General features: G+C 55.4%; 1 protein-coding gene across 1 annotated transcript in view; it reads right to left on the reverse strand.

Annotated features, from left to right (window-relative positions):
* LOC137300749 (ADAMTS-like protein 2) overlaps nt 1-12366 on the reverse strand; it is a 115782-nt gene that overhangs the window by 86701 nt on the left and 16715 nt on the right. Inside the window, 1 exon segment of the mRNA XM_067970022.1 lies at nt 9080-9155. Within this exon segment, the coding sequence (XP_067826123.1) occupies nt 9080-9155 (76 nt within the window).

A 12366-nucleotide genomic window follows, 5' to 3' on the forward strand; every position in this document is an offset into this window, starting at 1 on the left:
CCTCTGCTTCTACACACAAGTTACCCTTATCATCCCTGATAGGTCCCACCTTTTCCTTAGCTATCCTCTTGTTCTTAATGTACTGATAAAACATCTTTGGGTTTTCTTTAATCTTACTAGCTAATATTTTTTCATGCCCTCTCTTTGCTTTCCTTATTTCCTTTTTTACGTCATCCCTGTACTTTCTATACTCCTCTGGGCTTTCTTCAGTATTTACTTTTCTGTGACAGTCATAAGCTTTCTTTTTCCTGCTATATCTTGCCCCGTATACTTCTAGACAACCAGGGGGCTCTAAATTTGGTAGTGCCACCCTTTTTCTTTGAGAGGACATGTCTGCATTATACCTGTAGAATTTCACTTTTTAGTGCCTCCCACTGATTTCTCAAGTAGTTGTGTCCAGTCCACTTCCGTCAAATCACCTCTTAGTTCTGTAAAATTTGCCTTCCCCAATTTAAAACGTTTACTCCTGATTTAACTCTGTCCTTTTCATAATAATGCTAAAACTAACTGAATTGTGGTCACTATCCCCAATATGGTCACCCACTGTCACTTCACCCACTTGCCCATCTTCATTTCCCAGGACTAAATCTGGAATTGCATCCCCTCTTGTTGGGCTTGTCACGTACTGGCTAAAAAAGTTCTCCTGGACACCGATCAAGAATTTTGCGCCCTCTGTGCCCCTCACACTGTTTGAATCCCAGTTGATGTTCGGGTAGTTGAAGTCCCCTACTATTATTGCCCTACTATCATACCTGTGCTGGTTCTCTGAAAGAGCCATCCACTCTGCAGCATTCCCCTCCCCCTTTCCCCATACTGGTGCACTCCCAGCTATTGTCTGTTCCTGTGTGGAACATTCACAGATATTGTCTGTTCATGTTTCTCATACCCAGACATTGTCTGTTCCCTGTGTAGTTCACTATCAGCCATCATCTGTTTTTGTGTGGCACGCTCCCAAACATTGTGTATTCATATAACACAGTGCCAGCCATGTTCCCCACCTAGCAGCCTCCCAGTTATGGTTGTTTCCCCATGTAGTGCATTCCAGCCATCAGCCATTACCCATGTAGGAATTGGTCTCGGGCGATAGTACTAAGCAGGCGGTATCACACTGACCATGTTACTGAAGGCAATGGGACTAAATGTTGGGGGGTGGTGGGGTATAACGGACTGGGGGGTATAACGGACGGGGAGGGGGGGGTTGGGGGTATTTAAGCGGACGAGGGGGTGGGGGGGGGGTGTTTAACGGACGGGGGGGGGGGGGTGTTTAACGGACAGGGTTGGGGTATAACGGACGGGGGTGGGGTATAACGGACGGGGTTGGGGTATAACGGACGGGGTTGGGGTATAACGGACGGGGTTGGGGTATAACGGACGGGGTTGGGGTATAACGGACGGGGTTGGGGTATAACGGACGGGGTTGGGGTATAACGGACGGGGTTGGGGTATAACGGACGGGGTTGGGGTATAACGGACGGGGTTGGGGTATAACGGACGGGGTTGGGGTATAACGGACGGGGTTGGGGTATAACGGACGGGGCGGGGGTATAACGGACTGGGGGGGGTATACGGACTGGGGGGGGGTATAACGGACTGGGGGGGGGGTATAACGGACTGGGGGGGGGTATAACGGACTGGGGGGGGGGGTATAACGGACTGGGGGGGGTATAACGGACTGGGGGGGGGGTTATAACGGACTGGGAGGGGGGTATAACGGACGGGGAGGGGGGTATAACGGACGGGGAGGGGGGTATAACGGACGGGGAGGGGGGTATAACGGACGGGGAGGGGGGTATAACGGACGGGGAGGGGTATAACGGACGGGGGGGGGGGTATAACGGACCGGGGGGGGGGGTATAACGGACGGGGGGGGGGGGGGGTATAACGGACGGACGGGGGGGGGTATAACGGACGGGGGGGCGGTATAACGGACGGGGGGGGGGGGGGGGGGGGTATAACGGACGGACGGGGGGCGGTATAACGGACGGGGGGGGCGGTTATAACGGACGGGGGGGGGGTATAACGGACGGACGGGGGGGTATAACGGACGGGGGGGGGGGGGGGGGGTATACGGACGGACGGGGGTATAACGGACGGACGGGGGGTATAACGGACGGGGGGGGGGGGGGGGGTATTACGGACGGGGGGGGGGGTATAACGGACGGACGGGGGGTATAACGGACGGGGGGGGTATAACGGACGGGGGGGGGTATAACGGACGGGGGGGGCGGTATAACGGACGGGGGGGCGGTATAACGGACGGACGGGGGGTATAACGGACGGGGGGGCGTATAACGGGACGGGGGGGCGGTATAACGGACGGGGGGCGGTATAACGGACGGGGGGGGTATAACGGACGGACGGGGGGTATAACGGACGGGGGGGGGGGTATAACGGACGGGGGGGGTATAACGGACGGACGGGGGGGGGGGGTATACGGACGGGGGGGCAGGGGGGTAGAACGGACGGGGGGGGGGGGGATAACGGACTGGGGGGGGGGGGGGGGGGGGGGGGGGTATAACGGAGGGGGGGTATAACGGACGGGGGGGGGGGGGGGGTGGGTATAACGGACCGGGGGGGGGGGGGTATAAACGGACCGGGGGGGGGGGGGTATAACGGACGGGGGGGGGGGGGAGGGGGTATAACGGACGGACGGGGGGGGGGGGTATAACGGACGGGGGGGGCGGGTATAACGGACGGGGGGGCGGTTATAACGGACGGACGGGGGGGTATAACGGACGGGGGGGGTATAACGGACGGACGGGGGGTATAACGGACGGGGGGGGGGGGGGGTATAACGGACGGGGGGGGGGGCAGGGGGGGTATAACGGACGGGGGGGGGGGGGTATAACGGACGGGGGGCGGTATAACGGACGGGGGGGGCGGTATAACGGACGGGGGGGGGTATAACGGACGGGGGGGGTGGGGGTATAACGACGGGGGGGTGGGGGTATAACGGACGGGGGGGGGGGGGTATAACGGACGGGGGGGTATAACAGACGGACGGGGGGGTATAACGGACGGGGGGTATAACGGACGGGGGGGGGGCAGGGGGGTAGAACGGACGGGGGGGGGCAGGGGGGTATAACGGACGGGGGGGCGGTATAACGGACGGGGGGGGGGGGTATGACGGACGGACGGGGGGTATAACGGACGGGGGGGGGGGGGGTATAACGGACGGGGGGGGGGGGGTATAACGGACGGGGGGGGGGTATAACGGACGGACGGGGGGTATAACGGACGGGGGGGGGGGGGGGGGGTATAACGGACGGGGGGGGGGGGGTATAACGGACGGGGGGGGGGGGGTTATAACGGACGGGGGGGGGGGGGGGGTATAACGGACGGGGGGGGGGGGGTATAACGGACGGGGGGGGCGGTATAACGGACGGGGGGGGGGGGTATAACGACGGGGGGGGGGGGGGGGGGTATACGGACGGGGGGGGGGTATAACGGACGGACGGGGGGTTATAACGGACGGACGGGGGGGGGTATAACGGACGGGGGGGCGGTATAACGGACGTGGGGGGGGGTATAACGGACGGGGGGGGGGGGGGTATAACGGACGGGGGGGGGGGGGTTTAACGGACAGACGGGGGGTATAACGGACGTGGGGGGGGGGTATATAACGGACGGGGGGGGGGGGTATAACGGACGGACGGGGGGTATAACGGACGGGGGGGGGGGGGGGGGTATAACGGACGGGGGGGTATAACGGACGGACGGGGGGTATAACGGACCGGGGGGGGGGGGGGGTATAACGGACCGGGGGGGGGGGGGGGGGGGTATAACGGACGGGGGGGGGGGGGGGGAATAACGGACCGGGGGGGGGGGGGGGGGGGGGGGGGGTATAACGGGCGGGGGGGGGGGGGGGGGGGGGGGGGGTGGGGGGTTATAAACGGACGGACGGGGGTATGACAGTTGGACGGGGGGGGTATAACGGACGGGGGGGGGGGGGGGGGGGTATAACGGACCGGGGGGGGGGGGGGGGGTATAACGGACCGGGGGGGGGGGGGGGGGGGGGTATAACGGGACGGACGGGGGGGGGGGGGGGGGGGGGGGGGTATAACGGACGGGGGGGCGGTATAACGGACGGGGGGGGGGGGGGGGGGCGGTATAACGGACGGGGGGGCGGTATAACGGACGGACGGGGGGGGTATAACGGACGGGGGGGGTATAACGGACGGACGGGGGGTATAACGGACGGGGGGGGGGGGGGGGGGGGGGGGTATAACGGACGGGGGGGGGGGTATAACGGACGGGGGGGGGGGTTATAACGGACGGGGGGGGGGGGGGTTATAACGGACGGGGGGGGGGGTATAACGGACGGGGGGGGGGGTTATAACGGACGGGGGGGGTATAACGGACGGGGGGGGGGGTATAACGGACGGGGGGGGGGTATAACGGACGGGGGGGCGGTATAACGGACGTGGGGGGGGGGTATAACGGACGGGGGGGGGGGGGGGGGGGGGTATAACGGACGGGGGGGGGGGTATAACGGACAGACGGGGGGTATAACGGACGGGGGGGGGGGGGGGGTATAACGGACGGGGGGGGGTATAACGGACGGACGGGGGGTATAACGGACGGACGGGGGGGTATAACGGACGGGGGGGGGGGTATAACGGACGGGGGGGGGGGGTATAACGGACGGGGGGGGGGGTATAACGGACGGGGGGGGGGTATAACGGACGGACGGGGGGTATAACGGACGGGGGGGGGGGGGGGGTATAACGGACGGGGGGGGGGGGGGGGGGGGGGGGGTATAACGGACGGGGGGGGCGGTATAACGGACGGGGGACGGTTATAACGGACGGGGGGGGGGGGGTATAACGGACGGGGGGGGATAACGGACGGGGGGGTTATAACGGACGGACGGGGGGTATAACGGACGGGGGGGGGGGGTATAACTGGACGGGGGGGGCAGGGGGGTCGAACGGACGGGGGGGGGGGGGGGGATAACGGACCGGGGGGGGGGGGGGGGGGGGTATACGGAGGGGGGGTATAACGGGCGGGGGGGGGGGGGGGGGGGGGGTATAACGGACGGACGGACGGGGGTATGACAGTTGGACGGGGGGGTATAACGGACGGGGGGGCGGTATAAACGGACGGGGGGGCGGTATAACGGACGGGGGGGCGGTATAACGGACGGACGGACGGGTATAACGGACGGACGGGGGGTATAACGGACCGGGGGGGGGGGGGGGCGGTATAACGGACGGGGGGGGGGCGGGTATAACGGACGGGGGGGGGTATAACGGACGGGGGGGGGGGTATAACGGACGGGGGGGGGGGGTATAACGGACGGGGGGGGGGGGGTATAACGGACGGGGGGGGTATAACGGACGGACGGGGGGTATAACGGACGGGGGGTATAACGGACGGGGGGGGGGGGTATAACGGACGGGGGGGGCAGGGGAGTAGAACGGAGCGGGGGGGCAGGGGAGTAGAACGGACGGGGGGGGCAGGGGGGTAGAACGGACGGGGGGGGCAGGGGGGTAGAACGGACGGGGGGGGGGATAACGGACCGGGGGGGGGGGGGGTATAACGGGCGGGGGGGGGGGGGGGGTATAACGGACGGAGGGGGGGTATAACGGACGGACGGACGGGGGTATGACAGTTGGACGGGGGGGTATGACGGACGGACGGGGGGGTATAGGACCGGGGGGGGGGGGGGGGGATTAAGGAATGGGGGGGAAGGGGGGTTATAACGGGGGGGGGGGATGGGGGTTATGACGGGGGGGGGGGGTTATAACGGACCGGGAGGGGGGGGGGGTGGGCGGTATAACGGGGTTGGAGGAGGGAGTATGACAGGCGGGCGATGAGATACCGCCCAGGACCAATTTCTACCCCTTTCTGTCTGTTACTGTATGGCACATTCCCAAACAATGCCAGTTCCCCACGTGGCACATTCCCAAACAATGCCAGTTCCCCACGTGGCACATTCCCAAACGTTGCCAGTTGCCCACGTGGCACATTCCCAAACGTTGCCAGTTCCCCACGTGGCACATTCCCAAACAATGCCAGTTCCCCACGTGGCACATTCCCAAACGTTGCCAGTTGCCCACGTGGCACATTCCCAAACGTTGCCAGTTCCCCATGTGGCACATTCCCAAACGTTGCCAGTTCCCCATGTGGCACATTCCAAACGTTGCCAGTTCCCCACATGGCACATTCCCAAACGATGCCAGTTCCCCACATGGCACATTCCCAAACGATGCCAGTTTCCCACGTGGCACATTCCCAAACGATGCCAGTTCCCCACGTGGCACATTCCCAAACGATGCCAGTTCCCCACGTGGCACATTCCCAAACGATGCCAGTTCCCCACATGGCACATTCCCAAACGATGCCAGTTTCCCACGTGGCACATTCCCAAACGATGCCAGTTCCCCACGTGGCACATTCCCAAACGATGCCAGTTCCCCACGTGGCACATTCCCAAACGTTGCCAGTTTCCCATGTACCACGCTCCCAGCCATCAGATCTTTCCCATATAGCACACTTCCATTAAGTGTTTCCATGCATTTTGACCGTACCCTAGTGTCTAAGAACATAAGAAATAGGAGCAGGAGTAGGCCATACGGCCCCTCAAACTGTTCTTCGACCTCCACTCCATTTTCCTGTCCGATCCCCATTCCCTTTGATTCCCCTAGAGTCCAAAAATCTATCTATCTCAGCCTTGAATATACTCAATGACTCAGCATCCACAGCCCTCTGGGGTAGAGAATTCCAAAGATTCACAACCCCCTGAGTGAAGAAATTCCTCCTCATCTCAGTCTTAAATGGCCGACCCCTTATCCTGCGACTATGTCCCCTAGTTCAAGACTGTCCAGCCGGGGGAAACATCCTCTCAGCATCTACCCTGTCAAGCCCCCTCAGAATCTTATATGTTTCAATGAGATCACCTCTCATTCTTCTAAACTCCAGAGAGTATAGGCCCATTCCACTCAACCTCTCCTCAAAAGGACAACCCTCTCATCCCAGGAATTAATCTAGCAAACCTTTGTTGCACCGCCTCTAAGGCAAGTATATCCTTCCCTAGGTAAGGAGACCAAAACTGTACACAGTACTCCAGGTGAGGTCTCAGCAAAGCCCTGTACAATTGTAATAAGACTTCCTTACTCTTGTACTCCAACCCCCTTGCAATAAAGGCCAACATGCCATTTGCTTTCCTGATTGCTTGCTGTATCTGCATGCTAACTTTTTGGGTTTCTTGTACAAGGACACCAAAGTCTCTCTGAACACCAACATTTTATAGTTTCTCACCATTTAAAAAATATTCTGTTTTTCTATTCTTCCTACCAAAGTGAATAACCTCACATTTCCCCACATTATACTCCATCTGACACCTTCTTGCCCACTCGCTTCACCTGTCTGTATCTCTTTGCAGACTTTGTGTCCTCCTCACAGCTTACTTTCCACCTAGCTTTGTATCATCAGCAAACTTGGATACATTACACTCGGCCCCTTCATCTAAGTCATTAATATGGATTGTAAATAGCTGAGGCCCAAGCACTGATCCTTGTGGCACCCCACTAGTTTACCCGTTTATCCCTACTCTCTGTTTTCTGTCCATTAACCAATCCTCTATCCATGCTAATGTTACCCCCAATCCCATGAGACCTCATCTTGTGTAACAACCTTTTATGTGACACCTTATTGAATGCCTTTTGAAAATCCACTGGATCCCTTTTATTTACCCTGCTAGTTACGCCTCAAAAAACTTCAATAAATTTCTCAAACACTATTTCCCTTTCATAAAACCATGTTGACTCTGCCTAATCATATTATGATGTTCTTAGGGTCCTGTTACCACTTCCTTAATAATGGATTCCAGCATTTTCCACGACCGATGTGAGGCTAACTGGCCTGTAGTTGCAGTTCCCCGTTTTCTCTTTCTCTCCTTTCTTGAATAGCGGGGTTACATTTGCTACCTTCCAATCAGCTGGATCATTCTAGAACCTAGGGAATTTTGGAAGATTGTAACCAATGCATCCACTATTTCTGCAGCCACTTCTTTTAGAACGCTTGGATGTAAGCCATCAGGTCCAGGGGATTTATCTGCTTTTAGTCCCATTAGTTTTTCAAGTACTTTTTCCTCTACTGATATTTAGTTCCCAACCTTGGTCACTTTGAAACCATGGGCACAATTTTAATATTCCCGCGGGAAGAGTCGGGGCTGGGGGGGGGGGGCGGGGGAGTGACTTGCGGGCACCAAATCCAGAAGGGAAGTAGGCAGAAGGCCAATCAAAGCCTCTTCCAAGTTTTGCACCCGGCAGCCCGCCTGATTGACAGGCTGGCTGCCGACAGGAGCTGTACATCCAAGGTGTGTTTTGTGGGGGGGGGGGGGGGGGGGGGGGAGGAGAAGGAGGAGGGGGGGGGGAAAAGTGCGGGGGAATAAAGAGAGAGACACCTCATCGACAGTTAGGATAGAGATGGGGGGTAACAAAGATTAGAGTGCAGACATCAGGATCAGGGGGCAGGCATTGGGATCAGAGTCGGGGAGGGGGGCGTCCAGGCAACTTTGTTTTTTTAAGGTATGTTTATTTAATTTGTTTTTAATGGGAAATGTAATTTTAATTAATTTATTTTATTTTTCCACTGATTCAGCCCTTCCCATCTGGTTTCGCCAGGTGTGAATCAGAAGCCATGGGAAAGTCGCCCAGATAATGTTAAAATCTTTTTAACTATCCAAAACACAAAAAATAAACTACCTTAAGTAACTCAATGAGATACATTTGCTCCTTTAATTATCAGCCCGCCGGATTAAGTGGGGACGGGACTTCCTAGTCACTGCTGTACGCACGCACACAAATTTGCCCAAGTCTCATTCAAAAATGTGCAGATTCCAGCCGGGATGTCTGCCCGCTCCCAAAAACAGAGATTTTGATTGCCCCTCTGCCCCCAACCCACCAGTTTTTTCCTTTTAAAATCATGCCCCATGTCTCTGTAATGGCTATTAGATCAAACCCATTGATCTCTATTTCTGCAACTAATTCATCTATCTTGTTACGAATGCTCCGTGCATTCAGATAAAGAGCTTTTAGCTATATGGTAGCAGAAAGTGAGTGGTTCCACTGACCTGTATATTGCACAGCTGATATCTTTTAGAAGTGCCTGTACAAGTCTGGTTATCAGTTCCCATCACTGCTATCCTTCTGCTAAATAAAACACACAGAAACATTTATTATATTCAAGTATTGTGTGGTTGAGATAAATTTGTATCTTTATTGTTCATCCCATAAAATCTCTCCAAATAAACTGATTAGAAATTTTCAATACATTTACAGAATAAGAATAAAAATATTTGTATAATTTATTGCAAAATCATTTTCACAGGAAGAGTAAAAGGAATTGTCAGCTCTCCATTCTATCAAATGCTGTCAGCTTTGAGCCTAATGAAAGATTTAAGACCATGGGCTGGATTTTCTTTGGCGATCATCGGGGCAAACTGCGGCAAGAAAATAGGGCAGTGAGGCTTAATGCCACCTCCCCACCCTAACCTCACTGGGACCACCACAAGTCGCCCCTTCCCTGCCTACCACGTGCCAATGCTGACCATGTGGCAGGGACTGGCCTCCCAGCCCAGTTCCCTCCTGTCCGCCAGTTATTGCTGTTCCTGGTGGATGGTGGCAGTAGGCCCAGGGTGGTGATGGTGAAGCCCCTAATGTCTTCTGATGAATGGTGAGGGCCTAGCAAGGCCTCCTCTCCCTCCATTTCTGGCCAAACTCCTACAAAATTACAGCTGAGATTCTTCGCCATGGCTCTTCCGCCCCTTCAGCTCCTGTTCCACCTCTTCTGGTGCTGTAGTGGGATCTTCCAGCCTCTAAATGTTGGGCTACCTATCAGTGGTGAGAATTCTGCTGAGACTTTGCCCTACATCACTAAGGACCCCCAACTCCAGGAAATAAGTCAGGGTTGGGCAGTAGTCCTGCTCCATTGCTACTCTGTCCCAAAGAAGAAAATCCCACCGTATCTTTATATTTCACTGATTTATCATAACAGTTTCACCTATTCTGACCAGTAACTTTAGAGTGCCTACTTATACCAATGATATCTGACTCACTCAATTATGCAAAACATTGTTATGGGTCAAGTGCAGGCAATTGGGACTAGCTTAGTGGTATAAACTGGGCGACATGGACATGTTGGGCCGAAGGGCCTGTTTCCATGTTGTAAACTTCTATGATTCTATGACTCTCAAGTGCCTACAGTCTCTACACTCATCAAACAACCATCAAAACACTCTCCATAGTTCTGAGATCGGTACAGGTGCTATCTATGACCTGTGATACTTAGGATCCACTAGTATGACAATACTCTACCTACATCCCATCAGGGTATTACCCTACCTATAACACTGTCAGTCAACGAGGTCAATGGAAATAAAAATCGGAAGAGATGTAAAACAGGCTGCCGATTCGCTACCCACCCCCACGCCCCCCGCCCCCCGCCCGTTTTAAACTGTCACAAAATGACCACCACACTGTTTACTCTCAGTGTCCCTCCCCTAGTGGTTGAAGTAGAATTTGTTAAGATTGTACTCAACACCTCCCTTTTATAATAAAAAAAAATTTGTATTTCTATAGCTCTGCTCATGTACTGAAATACATCTTAAAGCACTTTACATAGCAAAAGAAAAAACAATTAACAACAATCAGATGGAAAAGGGGGAGAATAGGAAAGTTAAGGGATGGAAAGAGGGTGGCTAAAGTAAAAGGTTCTGAGGTGGATATTAAAAGTAGAGGAGATAGCTACTCTGGGTAATTAGGGAGGGAATGTCAGGGAGCAGAGCACAGTAGCTCAGAGAGCCTTGACAGCAGATGCAAAGGAGGAAGCTGTAGGAATTGGGTGGGAGAGAGAGCAAAAGGAACCGATTTGGAAGAAGGGAAAAAAAACAGTAGTTGCCAGACAGGTGACGGGGTGGGGGGGGGGGGGGGGGTGGGGGGAAGCAGCAGAAAGTATATACAAGACATTCATATGTATACTTGTGAAAGCGATAATAATTTTGGGTAGAATCAGAATAGATTAACTGCACCGTCAATGCCGCTGAGGGAAAAATGTTCTGCATACACTAGATTGGCAGAAGTAGGGGTCGCACAGGCTTTGTTGGATCTTGAAAGTGATTAAAATATTGCATGCTGGTACTCCTAAGGCACTGTTTCAGAGTAATAAGAACGTGCTCATTTTTACCATGCCCTTTAAAGTGACCTCCTGACATGGGTTGTGTTTCCAGGATGAGACACTGAGTAAAGAAAATAATCAGTGGGCAAGTCACCCTGGGCTGCCCTTTTATACCATTTAGGGGTCAGCTGAATGTTGGCACTGCAAAGGGTGTGGGAGTGGGTCAGTGAGCTGCCCACTGGCAGGAGAGATGGATGGTGTGGAAGAAAGAGAGGGGGAAAATACTTTGAAATGTGGGACAAAAACAAAACAGAAACAATTAGTCATAAAGGGCTCGAATTTCAAATCAAAGAGCGGGTGAGTTGGGGGCTGGGAAAAATGAGAAAATCCCGAGCAGGTAAGGAAGCCAGCTCCAACTCACCGACTGCCGCGTCTCACGCGGACGCATCTGTGCGCGCGTGCTTCCAGAATGTGGCAGTCCCGCTGGCTTTAATATTTAAAGCACTTATAAACATCGTTGAACTTGTTCATTTCATGGTGATTGAGGCAGTGGAACGATTTTCATTCAGCCTCAGCGTGTTTCCCAGCTGTGGGAAACACTCCATGTTGTAGGAGACGCGTTTCAGCTGGCAGCCATTTGGACATTTGACTAATGGGGATAAAAGGTAAGTTATTGCAGAAGGGCACTCAGTTCTCTCAGACAAACCTTTGGCTGGGAATTCTCTGTTTAGACTGAAAATTCTTGAATTCTGAATGGAAACCTTCAGTTTACGCATATTTACCAACTTTTCGGACCCCCACAAACTGACACCATCAGGAAGGGGGGTGCGATGGCTGCATTCACCACTACATCCGAAGACGAGCAACATCACCATCCTCACCACGCATGGCGTGCACTTCCGCCACTTGGAGCTCCACAACACTGCACCACAGGGACCTGCACAAGAGCACAGAGGGAGCAACATCACAGGAGGCACTGCCCTCGTCAGAGGGTCTGCAGACCGAGGCTCAGCTTCCTGGACCTCTGAGGAGCAGTGCATATGGAGGCTGACAGTGAGTCACCAGGTGGTTGCAGACATCTGCAGCCTCCTTCATGCTGAGCTGCTCCCAGCTGGGGCAAGCAGCATTTCATTATCCATTGTTGTTAAAGTCACCACTGCCCTCAACTTCTTCACCTCCGGATCATTCCAAGGTGCCACTGGTGACATCACCGGGGTCTCTCAGTCATCTGCACACAAATGCACA

The sequence above is a fragment of the Heptranchias perlo genome, chromosome 31, assembly GCF_035084215.1.
Source record: "Heptranchias perlo isolate sHepPer1 chromosome 31, sHepPer1.hap1, whole genome shotgun sequence".
NCBI classification, from domain to species: Eukaryota; Metazoa; Chordata; class Chondrichthyes; order Hexanchiformes; family Hexanchidae; genus Heptranchias; species Heptranchias perlo.